The sequence below is a fragment of the Alexandromys fortis genome, unplaced genomic scaffold (genome assembly GCF_014885135.2).
Source record: "Alexandromys fortis isolate MF-2015 unplaced genomic scaffold, M_Fortis_MF-2015_v1.1 scaffold_28, whole genome shotgun sequence".
In the NCBI taxonomy this organism is placed as follows: domain Eukaryota; kingdom Metazoa; phylum Chordata; class Mammalia; order Rodentia; family Cricetidae; genus Alexandromys; species Alexandromys fortis.
Window position 1 is genome coordinate 12,489,922 of NW_026067901.1, and position 15,042 is coordinate 12,504,963.

The following is a 15,042-nucleotide window of genomic DNA, read 5'->3' on the forward strand; positions in this document are numbered from 1 at the left end:
ACCAAGTGACCACCAGGCCCTGCAAGAGTAGTTTCTTAGCCCCCGTCCCTACCCCCACCCTCACTGGTTCAGAGGAGCGCAGGTGTCTCTTCAGAGCCGCACCCTCCTCCCTCCCCCCTTCCCACGCAGTCCTGGGAGGGCGATCGGAAGGGAGCTGGCCTGGGGAGGGGGGGCGCGGGGTTAGATGCGTTCGTGTGTCACGGGGGAGGGAGGAGAAAAGGGAGGGGAGAGCCAGGGAGCGCGCGAGAGAGAGCGCGCTGTGAGCGAGGAGGGCGGGCGGGAGGCGGATCCTTCTACCTGGGGCGCGCTCGCCTGCTCGCAGCTCGCTTGCCCGGGCCGCGAGTCACCTGGGGAGGCGGACAAGTGCGGACACATTGGCCGCCGCGGCACACCGCGAGGCGCGCACGGCCCCAGGCGGCTGAGCCCAGTGGAGGTAGCGTCCGCCCACCCACCCGCTCACTGTGCCCGGCCCCGGCCTGCGCTCGCAGAGCCCCACGGTCACTCCGCTGGGCTCCGAGGTCGCGGTTCCCAGTCCGGGTCACTCCCCCGGGCGCACGGGGCGGCTGCGGCGCCCTGGGCTCACCATGGTGGCAACGCGTGCCGGGTGCCCGCGCGTCGCCCGCCGCCCGAGCCGAAGTGCCGGCTGAGCGTGGTCCTCTCACAGCCCCCTGGCCCCTGCCCGGCCCCTGCCCGCTCGCGCGTCCCCTCCGGCCGCAGCTGTCTATGGCGCAGCCCCCCTCCCTGGATCATGCACAGAAACTTTCGAAAGTGGATCTTTTACGTGTTTCTCTGCTTTGGCGTCCTCTACGTGAAGCTCGGGTGAGTATTCCTGTGGGCGGGGGCGGTAGAAGGGGAGCCGGCAGCCTCGAGAACCTCCTCCAGCGGACTTGGGGACCCGAGTTTGGGGGGGAAGGGCGTTTCTCGGAGCGACCGGTGTGTCCGGCCCTCGCCTCAGCCTCGCAGACTCATCCGAGCCCAGGAACCCAGGAGTGCTCCCGAGGGGCGCGGAACCCAGGACGCAGCAGGAACAGCGCGGCCCGCAGACGGCCGCAGCGGGGCTCGCGGGTAGCGGCGAGCGTGCCGGGCGCGTACTTTCACCTGTTTGGGCTCCAGGCCCCGGGGGTGGGACGCGCCTTCCCTCCCCCGGGCTGCGCTGGGCGCCGAGCCCGGGCCGAGCGCTCGCCGCCCGGAGGGCGCGCCGGGCCGGGGGGCGGGGGGCATCCCGGGCGGGGGAGATCGGAGCGTGCACCCGCCGCGAGCGCGCAGGCCCCGCACCCTCCGTGGCCCTGCGTCTCTATCCATCACCCGGACATGTTGAAATTACCTTGACAACTCGTCCGGCTGGCTCAGGATGGGCCGCGGGGCTGGCGCGGCAGCCTCGGGCTCCGTCCGGGGCCCGCGCCCCCACCCGCCTGGGACCCTGCGCCCGGCCCCCTCTCGCCGCGCTCCCCCTGGCGCGGCCGGGCGGGCGGGCTCCAGGCGGGCCGCGCTCGCTGCTCGCCGCCGTAGCTGCTCCGAGTCGTATTTCCACATTCCTGAACCTAGCCGAGTCCTTACCTGTTGAGCCGCGATCTCCTTTAGACGGAATCTGTCTCGGCCTCCCCGGATTGGGGGTGGAGGGGCAGTGTGACCGAACGGAGCGCAGTGCACCTCGCAGGCGTTAGTCACTCTTGGCGGCCCAGGCCAGACCCCCACCCCCACCCCGAGCACCTGCGGGCTTCTGTGCCGCGCCCCGCGTCCCTACTATGCGCCGCCAGGCCTCGGAGGCCAGCCTCATCTTGGCCCTGGGAAGGCCAGTCACCGACCAGACCTGTAGGAGGGGTGGGCTCCGGTACCTGGGAGACTGGCTTTCCAGGCGAGAGGTAGAAACAGTAGCTGAAGATCAGCACCCCTCCCAGCCCGTTGCACCTCCGCCATCTTACAGGTGAAGAAATTGAGGCCCCAAAAGGGGCAGAGACCAAGCCTGGTGGCCTCAGAGGCAGGATTGGAAGTCCCGTCCTAGCCTTATTCCTGCAGACCTGGGCGGGAGTGTCTACGGCTGCTGGTGGCTGTGTTTATTGTAGGTTTGTGTGGGTAGGCTGTGTCCCTGGGTGTTTGTTTATGAAGGTGAGGGGTGCGGGCTTTGAGCCTGCTGGGGGGTGGGGGCGGGGTGGGCAGGCCATGGCTTCCCCGTACTCTCAGCGGCCTGCAGTGATCCATCTAGGCCAGTTAAGAGATAGATCCACAGTCCTTTAGGAGAAGGCTCCAGGGTGATCCCAGCTACTGGCTCTGGCACAGAGGCCTTTGAGTTGGGTACCTCACTCCACCGGCTCTGGCTTCCACTGCTGACCAGTCTTTCTTAGCCCCAGTTCTACAAGAGGCCTCCGAGAAAGCCTCCTATTGGACAAATGAGAAAAGGTATCAGAAAAGGGACCTGGTTCCCAAGGTTGGGGCCCCCTCTGGAGTGTTTCCTGGGTTTTATCTCTATACTTCTTCCTTCCGCTTCTGGAAGTAGGATTTGGGCTCTGGATGTTTTGAACAGCATGGTGGTCAGTATTGAGTAGAGAATGGGTGAGTGAGACCCTGAAGGTCTCTCTTATAGCCTAGTCTGGGCACCTAGTGCCCATGATCACTACCTTCTGGGACCGAGCAAGCTTTCCTTTGCATGGTGGCAACTCTGCCCATGAGCTTAGAAGGGGAACTCTTCCCTCTAGAAACTGCCCCCACCTCGACTTAAAAAGAAAAAAAAATATTCCAAAGGCCTAATGGAATGACCTTCAGGGAAAGCAGAGACTGGCCCTGAGACCTGCAAAGAGAAGGCATGGACGTCTTTGTAATCCCCCCCCCCCCCGCGTGTGTGTGTGTGTGTGTGTGTGTGTGTGTGTGCGTGCCTGTGTCTGCCTGTGTGTGTCCTCCATTAGGTGGGCAGGAAAGTCAACTGGGCGAGCATGTGTCCTGAAGGGACAGGTGGCGTGGAAGCCTTGTGGTTGAGATCTCTTTGGAGGAGGGATTTCACGTTGCTTCTGGCAGGTGCCTCCGTGAACTCTGGCCCAGAGCAGCCTCTCACCCTCACCTGAAGATGGTGGAGTGGTGGTAGAAGCCCCTTCGGGGCAGTGAGGCATTGGTTCTGATGGCTTTTGTCCTGACCATAAGCAATGGTGGTGGAATACTGTGACTCTCAAAGGTGTGGGAGCCCTCGTGGGGGCTCCTCCAGATAATTTGTTCCTGGGAGAGTGTCTTTTGTGATCTCAGCCCCCGAGCCTGCCTCTGCTGCATGTTTCTGTATGTGGGGGGGCCTCCAGAAATCCCACCCAGTTACATTCATCCTACGTGCCCCCCCCCCCCCCCCGTACTAGCAGAAGCCAGAATTTAGCCCTCACAATCCCAGAAGTGCCTTGAATTCTCAACAAGTTCCAAGCATAATGACATTAGGAAGTCACAGTGCCTAACCTAGGGTCCCCATGGATGGAGCTGCTGTCCTGAAGGAGGCCGAGGGGTGGGATAGGGAACAGCTGAGGTCACTGAGATACGGGGACCAGCCCTGCCCTGGCTTCTCTGTGCTGTTGTGGTAGGAGAACCAGAGGGGCAAACGACAGGGAAGTCTGAAGGTAAGGGAGGTTCCTGCCTAGATAGCCAGAAATCTCCTTGCCAAACCCAGGAGCCAAGGATCCACTCTCCAGGATCACGACTGTACCATACACAGCCCCCCTTTCCTGCTGTCCACCTTTCTCTGAGACTCCCCCCCAGCTGACATATACCTGTATATAAGTACATTCCATTACAGCCAGGCTCAGCAGAAATAGGAGATGAGACCCAAAATCTACTTGTAGGCTCTGAAAAAAATTACTAGAAAAGGGAGGGTTCTTTAGAAGAATCTCTCCGCGCCCACCCCAGCCAACTTCTCAAAGAGCAAAAGATGAGAGATAAAGATGCTAGAGGTGAGGGTCCTGTATGATAAGAGCAGCAACTGGGGGCCTTCACCTGCCTTCCTCCCCCAAAGAGGTGCATGAAGTGGGTGGGTTAGAACATAGCCCCGGAGCAGGGCTGGCCCAGGTGCAGTAAGAGGGACCCACACCCAGCCATCCCTAACCAGGCTGCATGCAAGCAGAGGGGCAGCACACACAGGGCATCTGTGCACACACACCTGCGAACTCATAGACCGCCCGTGCTCCTGCAAGAACATGCAAGCACATGCATGCACACATGAGCACACGTTGCTGAGTACAACCCCTAAGAGGCGCACACGCCTCCGCGCAGTGCCTCCCGGAGATGCGCTCTCAGTAGCGGTGTTTCTAGCCAAAGGTTGTGGCGAGGGTATCCCGGCCAAGGCAACTTGGGCAAACCCTGGGGGCGGCACCCGCTGCACATTCTGGTCAACCTCCCCTTAAGAAAGAAAAAAAAACCCGCCCGCGGAGGAGGCGGATGTAGGGGCGGCCTGTCCAATGGCAGCTGCGCGCTTCGGGAGACTTGGAGACTTGAGCCAGTGTGAGCGACAGAGCCCGTTCGCACAGACAGACGGACAGAGGACCAGACAGCCGCTAAGGAGCGCCCACTGTCCCCCGCCGGGCCCCCGCCCCGAACTCCAGCCTCAGCGCCCGCTGCTGCCACAGATACAGCACGATGCGCGGTCCTGGCGTCGATACACGGGCGACCGCTGTCCCCCGGTCCCCGAGCCCTGGCCCCTAGCGCCCAGCGCTGCTGCCCTGCATCAGGGAGGGCCGCGGAGACCCTAGCCTCGGTTGGCACAGGAGCCCTGCGGGTGGGGCCTGTCCAGCCCAGCCAGGCGCGCCGGCCCATCATGCTCCTCCTGTCGCCGCGCAGCGCGCTGGTCTCCGTCTATTGCCCGCAGATCTTTCTCCTTCTGTCCAGCGGCAGCTACCTGTGAGTGCCGCGGGTGGTGGGTAGGGTGGATGGGAAGGGAGCCCTTAGCCATCTGCTACTGCTGTTGGAGGGAGGGCGGGTGAGGTGGCAAGAGGGTCCCCGGGTGGGGAGCTGGGTGCCCTGCGTGCAGCACAGAAGCTGGTTTTAGGTCACTTTGCTGGCTTAAGCCGCCGAGGTAGAACACCTGGGGGTGCAGCTGTGGCAATGAAAATTTTAGTTTAGGGGATAGAGAAAAGGTGACCTAAGAAGGATTCGACTGCCTTGCAGATTAGGCTGTGTGCACTGAGCGCCAGGGTCAGAGCTAGCCAGTCAGAGCGAAGATTTCCTTCGCGTCCCAGCAGGATCCTGAGTTGGCGAAAGATCTTCTCCCTAGGCCATATTAACTCAACGCGGCGCATACCGGGCCCGGCCCGTGCTACACTAAGGAGAACTACACGCACAGATCTGCTTCCCAACACACACAGTAGCAGACACGTGCATGTTGCGCCCCACCAGATAGTGCACCCAGGTTGTCCCCCGAGGTCTCTGGTCACTCGCACCATCCTGCCGCGCCTGAAGGCCTTGGCCCCTGTTCTGCTTGACGCCTCTCCTGGAGGCGGGGAAGGCGCGCACTGTGCGCGCTCAGGTCGCGGAGCGCCCAGGTATCAAGGCCTGGAGAGTGCGCTTGAGTGAGGGGTAGGGTAGCGCCCACCAGGCTACGGGAAGCTGGGGCAGGGCCCAAGGCGGCCCTGCGAGCCGAGGGGGCGCGTCCGCGCAGCGGTGGCTTCGCCCGATTCCTAATGGGACGCATATGCTCTGGCCTCCGATTTAAAAAGAAGTTTGATTTATGGAACCGCCGTTTGGGGGAATTGAAGCTGGATGCTACTGATTAAACCTCAGAGCCAGCGCTCCCTCTCCCTCTCCTCCCCTCCCCCGCCCCCTCCTTAACACGCGGGCCACGTCCGGGGTCGCCTAACGCGGCCAAAGACGGCAGCCACTTTCCCGCTCCCTGCACCACCCCCTCCGCGCCCCGCGGCCACAGTCCTGATAAATTGCCCCGCCCCCACCCCTTTTAATAAAGACGCGGCCAATTTCTCCTCCAGCTCCTAGGAAATTACTATCCTACCAGTTTTCCTTCTATAAATAGTCGCGCATCTTGAAACAAAAGTTCGCAACCGCAGCCAGATGCTGCGAGGCCCGCGGTTTCCCCGGCTGTGGAACATAATTACAAGGTCCGGGCAGAGGGAGCGCTCCAGGCCCGGCGGGCAGCCCTGGCTGCGGAGGCATCGCCTGGGGTGGGGAGTAGCAGGCCTCCCGGGGCAGGGCGCAGGGCCCGTGGGCACCGCCTGATCAGTGGGGACCTGGCCAAAAGAATCCTGCTTCTGTAGTCCTTCCTTGAAATGGATCAACCAAGGACTCCAATGCTCCTGGTTCTGGAGTTCCTGAGCCTCCCTCCCCCCACCCCTCCATCCTGGCCATCCCAGTCTTAAGCCTTGCTGAAGAGCCTTCAGCTACTCTGTCTGAGAAATCATTTGGGGAAGCTAGTAGCTGAGGTTTGGTATTCCTCGGGAGGTGTCCAGGGGTGGAGACCAGGAGTTGGGTCTGAGAGGAGAAGATGGCAAGAATGATTGGGCACACGGCAATTGCAGGGCTCCTTGGCAATGGTAGCCAGTCTACCTCCGAGGCCCCCAGTTTTCTCCTGGAGGGCCCTCTCCAGCTTAGCGGTGATCTCCAGCCGCTGTAACCGCCATGAGTTTCTTCCTGACTATCCTGCCACACTGGGGGCTGAAGTTCTTTTTAAAGGAACAGCTTCTCAAGTGTATTCAGGCCAGGGCTGGGACCAGCATGAGTCGTGGTAGCTGGGGGGAAGGGGGAGTGGAGAGTTAGGCAGACCAGGTTCCTTTCTTCAGCACTAAACTAGTCCTGCCTGGTATTCAGCCATGGGGTTCAGAGAAAGAGCCTGCTCCGGCCATCATAAGCGCCCTGTTCCTGAGAGAGAGAGGGGCGGGCCTAATGATTTGTAGTGCTGGGCCATCCTCACCTTGCTGGGTATCATAGGGTTGGCTGTATAAGATGCCTAGGAATGAAGCTACCTCTATGCCCAGAATGAAAGCATGGCATGCTAACCCACCCTGGTTTAGGCGCCCCTGAACTGAAGAAGAACTCTGCTAACCGTGGAAGGTGGTAGGGGTCAATGCGAGACACCCCCCTCTCTCACACTGCAGGAATGTCCCAGAGGATGCCACAGCGAGGAGGGGCCCTGAGTGGAGGCTGTGTTCTGTTCCAGAGAACTTTCCAGAAGGCATCCCATGGCTGGGATCGCAGACACTGGCCAACAGTTGATCCTGCCCCTTTCAACTGGGCTGTTCTCTCAGCTCCCCATGCGGGGCTATCATGTGGACATAGTGAATCCCAGACACATGCCTGGGTCTCTGCCACTGATCACACTGGACGGGTGTGCTGGCCTGGAAGAGCCCTGAGCCCCCATAAGACCCAGCTGGGAGAACAGCTCTGGCTACCGCTACCCATGTTGTAGAGTGGGAACCACTTGTAGAAGCAGCAAGGGACCAAGGGAAGTCAAGTGGGAGCTGGGGCCACAAGCAGCATTTGGAGTGCTGGGTCAGCTGGTGTGAGGGCCTGGCCCAAGCCTGGAGCCAGAACCAGCCTGAGCTACTGTAAGGGCAGGTCCTTTCCGGTCTTGGCCTCCCTGGCCTAGATGTGGTAGTTGGCTGTGATGACCCCCCCCATGGCTTCCGGTATAGCCTGTCATGGTAACCGCCTGCTCTGGGGAGCTGTGAGTCATGGGTGACAGGATGGTTACTCACCGACCACCTGGCTTAGGGGGTGCAGAGGGTGCTCACCACTGTCCTCCCCAGGCCCCAGCAGGCCTCTTCCTGGCTCCTGTTGTGGCTTTGCCGGTGGTGCTGACCACAGTCCTAAAAGCCCTGTGGGCATGACCCTTGGTGAGATGGGAGCTGAATCAGGCTGCTCCTGTGGCATCACAGTCCGGGGGGTGGGCAGTGTGGGTCACAGGACTTCAACATGGACAGGTCACCTGAAGGGTGATAGGTCTCTTCACCAGTCACAGGGCAAAGAAGCTCAGGTCAGGCCGTTGTCTCTGGGTCTGGAAGCATGTGACACCCCATAGGACATTGGCACAACAGCCTTAGAGCTAGAACACCCGAGGACAGCTCCCAGGAAACCTGCCAGCTGGAGCCCCTGTAACCACAGAAAGCTACCCCAAACCCACTGCGGTATTAGGACTTACCAGCTGAGAGGGGAGTGAGGTACAGTCTGGAATGGACTTTCCCCAGCTTGTGTGTGCAGAGGGCTTCGCCTCTTTGGGCTTTGGCTGTGGGGGAAACTGGAGGGTGGGGCCCTTTCTAACCTGGTTTCCTTGGAGTCCTGGAGACCACGAGGCACGCCAAATCTGAGTTCTCATCCTCGGGCCACCTCTTCCTGTCTGACTGTATCCTGACCTTAACTAACACCTCTGCTCAGGGAGACTCAGTGGAGCTCACACAAACCTCACGGGGTGGCCTGGAGCACTCAGAAGATTCAGGGCCAGTGCTCAGTTCAGATCCTGATGTTAGGAGTAGTTCAGGGGACAGGTGGCTCTTGGATAGCACGGGCTCATGGTGTGTGTGTGTGGGGGGGGTAGCCTCTAGTGACACAGAGGGAGGTGTAGAGGGAGCAGTCGGGAGGGCATGGTGTACTCTCTAGGTGTCTCAGGGGGCTTCCTGCAGGTGAATCTAAACAGGATTTTTAGAGGGGTGGAAAGGAGTCTTGGTCAGACTAGTTAAGATCACAGTAGAGACTCCTGAATAAGCGAGCATGACTGTCAGACACATTCAGGGGTCCCCGTGGGAATGGAGAGGCAGACACAGTACTGGGGGCCTCAGAGATGAGCTCACCCAGACTCCATGCCATCACCTTGCCCCCTAGCTCTAACCCCCACATGGCTCTCCTGCGGCGATCCATCCCAGAGGGGCGAGGTGGCACTGCCAGCTGTCACCAGTGCAGAGAGGCAGGTGATCACCGTGAAGGGAGAGGTCTAAAAACGATGCTTCCTGCTCTGTTTCTCCTCTTGCACTCTCCTGCTGAGCCTCCGAGCCTCGGGCTGGCCTGGAAGGGCACGTGGACCAGGGTTCTATTGCTGCAGGTGTTCTGGTGGACATGGATGCCCTGCTGGGGTTTGGGCCAGTGTTCTGAGCTGGGATGGAAACCAGTATTCTGGACCCAGGTTGTTCCAGAGCAGGGCCCCTCTGTGCAGCCCAAAGCCAGCCTACTAACCTCTCCATCTCCCAGGCAGGGGAAACAGCTTCAGCAGGCTCCCTGGAGGCCTCCATTTTGCACAGTCCTGAGTCCGGCTGGGATAGGGCTCAGCTCCCCTCCCAAGGGGACAAGAGGCTGGCGCCCTCCCTTGTCAGATGAAACCCCGGCCCAGGGCTCCCTCAGCCTGATGAAAGGGTCATTGTGTAGTACAGGCCGCCCGCTGTCCAAGGACAAAACGGCCGTTTGTCCTCTTTCCTTGGTGTGGGGCTGGGGGCCTCCCCTCAGGCTGGCCGATGGGTGGGGGTGGGTACAGGTGCACTCCAGGCTCCCTCTCTTTCCTTGTCTTCCAGCTCAGCTTGCCCCTCCCCCCAGCTCCCCTACCCACCCAGGGTCACCTTGCCCTTGAGTAAGTATCCCTAGACTTGGGCCAGGCTTGCTGCTGTCTGAGAGACAGTGAGCTTTCTGGTCCTAGAGGCATCCAAGTAGATGTAAGCATGACACCAGGGATTCTGAGGAAGGGCTCTGCTGGACCAGTGAGTCCGGCGCTCTGGGCACCTAAGCAGTTAGGTGTGCGGCTGAAACGGCTGTACCGGTGCAGATATGCTGCAACCATGGCCAAGACTGGGAGTAGACAATGCTAAAGTGCAGTGGTCCCGACGTGGCCATGGCAACTATCGTAATAAGGTTTTATATTACAGTGATAAACCCCATAAGCAAAAGCAACTTGGGGGAGGAAATGGTTTATTTGGCTCACGTCTCCCAGATCAGTCTATTGGGGGAAACCAAGGCAAGACCTGTACTCAGGAACCAAAGCAGAAGCCATGGAAGAGTGCTGCTTACTGGCTTGCTCCTCGTGGCTTGCTCAGCCTTTCTTAGAGTACCTAAGAGCAGTACCTGTAGGATAGACCCTCCCTTTTCTATCCTTAATCGCAGACTTGCCTACAGGCCATTCTTATAGAGGCGGCGATTCTCAATGAAGAGTCTCTTTGCTCGGATGACCCTAGCCTGTATCAAGTTGATGTAAATGTTAGCCAGTACTACAGCTATAGGTTGTGAAGCTTCCCAAGAGCTGGAGCAGGACTGGGGACAACAACAATCACTCAGGCAGGCACCTAGTACATAGGTGGAGGAGGAGCCAGAACCCCTGACTGAGAGCCCCATCAGCTGATACTTCAGGGCTTCCATCACCTTCCAGAACCCTCGGCCATTGTGCTCCCAGAAAGTCTACCACCAAACCCAGGTGAAGCTACTACATGTGGCCAGGTCCCTGGGAGGCAGAGGACAGGTCGGAGTCCAGATTGCTCTCAGTAGCAGGCCGTTGGGTATAAAACTGATTTTAAATGCCCTTTTGGGGTTGGACTTGGGGTTGCATACCTGTTATCCTAGCACTCAAGGCTGAGGCAGGAGGATCACGCTGGCTTTAAACTGAGGCCTGTCCTAGATGAAAGTCTTTAGAATGAGAATGGATCAGCTGTCTTGTTGACTCCAGCCTGGGAACACAGGTCCCAGGTTTCACGGTTTCCAGAAGGCCCTCACCTGGGAGCCTGGCATGACCAGCCTGTCTGGAGTCTCTTCCCTGACTGCTGGCAAGGGTTCTAAACCAAGCCACCTCTCCCGTAGGAATGTGAGGGCGGGACAGTCAAAGCCAGGCGTGTCTCTGGTCAGGGCGTCTGGGGCTGGATTTGAACCCAGGGACTGGTTGGGCGGGTAGGTTGTGTGGAGAGAGCACTAGTCAGGGCCTGATAAGTCTAGATGCTCTTTACATTGCCAGAGCTCTGGGACAGAGCGGCGTGGCTTGAGGGACCCCAGAGGCACAGCCCTCAAGATGGCCAGAGAGAAGAGTGTTTAGACTTCCGTCCTGTCCCCCTACAACAGAAGGTCCTAGGGCTGGACAGGTTCCCTTCAGACTGTGGTACCTGTGGTGGGGGCTCCTGGCCCTGCCCAGGGTTCTGTGTTGCTTTCCCGCCATCTTTGCAGTAGAGTGCGCGGTGACTCCACCTGAGGGAAGTCCTCCTTTTGTGCGATGGCCCCACCTGAGGAGCAGCAGAGGTTGAACGGCCAGTGTTGCCCTCTGGCAGTTTGCAGGTCAGCCTGGACTCCTCACAGAGTAGTGCAGGGGCAGGGTGTACGGCGGGACTAAAGCCTTCTTCCCAGGTGGGGATTCCTGTAGCAGGAAGGAGCAGGGTAGCCACAGCTGCCTTGGGAGGGTATCAAGGAGGCAGAGGCAAGGCACTATTCAGCCTTGGGTAAAACACTGCCCTCCATTGAGTCTCCTCTGGAAAACGGGAAGAGTGAACTCCTAGCCAGGCTGTCCACTAGGATTGAGTGGCACCTTTCCCAGGGCATTCGATCAGAGGCAATTGGCTGGGGAGGCCACTGAGGTCATGGAGAAAATCAGAAGGTGAAGGACCGGGGAGCAGTGCCCAGGGCTCTTCTGACTCAGACAGGTTCCCAGTTATGATGACAGCAGATGACAGGGCTGGGTCTTGCTGCTGTTTGAGGCTCACACTGTCCTGGGTGCTGTGTGGCCAGCAGGCCCCATCCTCTCTAGGTTCTGTCTCTCATCTTACGCTGGGTAAGAGCTCAGCCCTACCCTGAGGTCTGTGAAGAGATGGCGACTCACTGACCTCTGTGTGTGGGACTTGGTCCCCAAACTTACAGCTCACAATAAGCTCAGAGTGTCCCAGGAAGTGCTGGCTCAGCCATCCAGCGTTTAGACTCCCAAACTGGCAGTAGGCCAGTGGGTCCTGCCAGCTCCCTCCCACCTTTTACACCCACCTGTCCATCTGTCGCTGGGTCTCAGGTTGGTGTCTTGGCCAGCCATGCCTCAGAGCACCCCATATCACAAAGGCTGTATAGTCAGTGCCATGCTGGACTGTCGGGGGGCTCTCAGCTCCGGTTGGGCTTCAGCCATCTCAGGGGCCCTGGCATCTCTGGATGTGGTGATTTACATCTGTACTGTGGGAAGCAAAGAGAAAAGCTAGGGCTCAGGCCAGAGAGATGCCACCTCACCCCCTGTGCCGGACTGGGCACACATGGCCATGCTAGGAGCAAGAATGAAGCAGGGCTTCCTGGAGGTGGTGGCAGTGAGCTGGGTAAAGACTTGGTCCATTAGGGCCAGGACCTGGCATGTTATGGGGGGCCTTGAGTGCTAGGAGAGGTCCTTGAGACTTCTGAAGTTGGAGGCCAGTGGCATTACAGTGACCCCTGTAAGAGCTCCGCGAATCCATCAGCCCCCTTGACCCCTCTGCCCATTGCTCTGTGTGCCACTCTACGGCTGTGGCTTTCCCATCTCCAGCAGGCCTCCTGCTCACCGTCGGCTTTCTCCCAGACTGCTTTCTTTCTCTCCAGGGTGGGGTCCCAGGATGCCTGGATGGAATGCCAGCTATGTGGAAGGGTGGGAAAGCCTTTAGCAGAATCTCTACTCTCTTGCCTGGGAACACCAGGAGCAGCTGAGTGGATCAGTGGCCTGGAAAGATGGGAGCCAGTGGGAGAGGCTGCCTCCAGGGGACCCAACCATGGGTAGGCTGTTCTCTCTCCTGACAGATAGGTAGACTGAGGCCCAGGTTGGTCAGAAAGGGTCAGAGACTGAGCAGAACTGGACCCTAGACCCCATAGCCACAGAGGCCCTCTTTAGGATCTAGCCTCAGGTACCCTGGTTTTCACCTCAGTCCCTTGATATTCAAATGGGGAACTGAGACCCAGGCAGGTCAGGGAGGGGCTTTAGGATGGCTGAATTCCTAAGCAGAGCCCTAGAAGTACCTACCCTCAGCCCTTTCCAGTCCCGGGGTACCTCCAGGCCCTTCTAGGTTTCTTTCAGTCTGTTTTTCCTTCTGAAAGTTTAGGCTTTGAGGTCCACTGTGAGGAGCCACTATGGGGATGGGTAGAACAGTAGGCACCACTGTGGGTGCGTGACTCTTGTGGCTCTGTGTCTATGGGTGCAGGCTCTGTGTCAGGGCATGCTAAAGGGCCAGTTGGATGGCCAGGCTGGACCTACCCTCTGGCACTCCCTCCACGGCCTCACCTGGGTCCAGGTACTTCCTTCTGAGACGATGCACACCTGCAGCCCCAGAACTGTGAGGTCTAAGCGGAGCATCAGAAGTTCATTGTTGCCCTTGTCTACTTAGTGGTTTTGAGATTAGCCTGGTCTACATGAGACCCTGAAAGGGAGAGATGGGGAGGGAGGGAGGAAGAGAAACAGAGCACAGCTCTGGAGCGGCGTGCTCTGCCCACGTTTCCGAGCTGGGGTTACCAGCAGAGGAAAAGAGGCTGAAGGAGGACCAAAGGGAGGACAGGTGGCCTGAAGGCAGGGGCCTTGTTACCTGTTGTGTTCTACTCTGACCACTTCTGTCCTAAAGACTTGCCTAATGGCCTGGGTGGCCTCTCTGTGGTCTTACCTAATTCAGAGCGTAGCTAATGCTGTGTGTCGGGGGACTCTGATCTAGGGACCAGTCTACACTGGGGAGACATTCCTATCCCCACTTACCTGGCAGCAAGACCATTGAGGTTCCTCTAGCCCTGTCTCCCAACCCGCCCCCCCCCCAGTACGTACCCCTCTGTGCTCCAGAGCCTGGGAAGAGCCCTTGGGCCCCTCAGTGGCTGGAAAAGCCCAGGACACACCTGCCCACCCAAGGGAGAGCTCAGCGCCACCCTCCAGGGGATTTGCTCAGTTACTTCCTGGATGAGTGGACCCAGGCCTGCCTTCCTGGCCGATCATAGATAATTAGAACATTCCTCAAATATTTTGCCGGAGGATGCCCAAGAAGGAAGAATTACAAAGCGCCCTGGGCCAGGAGCGTGGGCTGGAGTTGCTGAGCAGCTGGGCAGCTGGGCAGCTGGCCGGGCCAAGTCTTGGGGGCCCAGAGGGGAGCTAGACCAACCTTTCCCTACCTTCCAAAGTTGGGATCAGGGCAGGAAGGCATGAGGAATGGGCGTTTCAAAGCCAGGGCCATTTTCGGACTGATCCCTGGCAGGGATGGGGAATACGCGCTCTGAGCAGTCAGCAGCAGGCGAGAGGCAGAGCCTGCTGCAAATGGTCTTTGGAAAGGACTTAGGGTCACATACTGAGTCCAGGGACCCCATGGGGGCTGGAAGGTGCGATGCCTATGAGGAGGGATATCCATAGTGGGAGAGTAGATGAGAAAGTGGGGTACAGCAGGAGGGAGAAGAGAGAGGCCCAGTGCTGGTGCCACGGGGTAGGTGGAATAGAGCAGAGAAGGTTGCTCAAGAGGCTGCGTCTGAGGCTGGGAGGGCCGGGCCAGGTCCTGAGATGGGGCAGGTTGAGTGTAGTGCAGATAGGGCCTGGGGCTAAGCCAGGAGCTGGAGCACGTAGAGGTAGAGGTGGTGGGACAGGAGGGTTAAGGGGTCTGTCCTGGGGGAGTTTCTTAACAGGCACCCGCTTCTGAGAGAGGAGTGCCCAGGTTCCTGTGAGTGTCCAGGCCAGGGTGGATTCAGTTCCAGTTCTAAACTGGATCCTGTGGCAGCCTTTCCACCCCATGACTTCCATCCTGTGTGTTTGTCCCAGCCCAGCAGCCTGGGGGCAGCCTGGTCCCACGTGGAAAGCGCTCGGGCCAGAGAGAAGAGCCCTGCAGAGGTCACTGCTATTATGGAACCATTTGCTCTTGTGCGTAGAGATTTAAAGGGGATTCTGGGGGTGAAGACGCCTGACTCCATGGCCACCTTAGGACCCATCTGGGGATTTTGGAGGTGGCTGGAGGCTTCCTCTGGGTGGGAGAGACTGCATCATCCTCTGCGGCTAGCAATGACACCGTTCCTCTCTGGCTATTTCCCGTGGAAAGGGACAAGGTAAATGGCATGGTTTTCACGGACCCGGCACCCAGGATGAAGAGAGGGAGCCCCATGACTTCCCTACAGCTATCTCTTGCCCTGCTACACTGAGGGTATCCCATCGGAGTGAGCCATGAGTCA

General features: G+C 59.1%; 1 protein-coding gene across 1 annotated transcript in view; it reads left to right on the forward strand.

Moving 5' to 3' along the window:
- The first annotated feature begins 218 nt into the window (after positions 1-218).
- The window catches only part of Wnt7b (Wnt family member 7B), a 44,283-nt gene continuing 29,459 nt past the window's right edge, over positions 219-15,042 (forward strand). Inside the window, exon 1 of the mRNA XM_050130989.1 lies at positions 219-819. Within this exon, the coding sequence (XP_049986946.1) occupies positions 749-819 (71 nt within the window). The 5' untranslated portion in view covers positions 219-748. The remainder of the gene's footprint in view (positions 820-15,042) is intronic.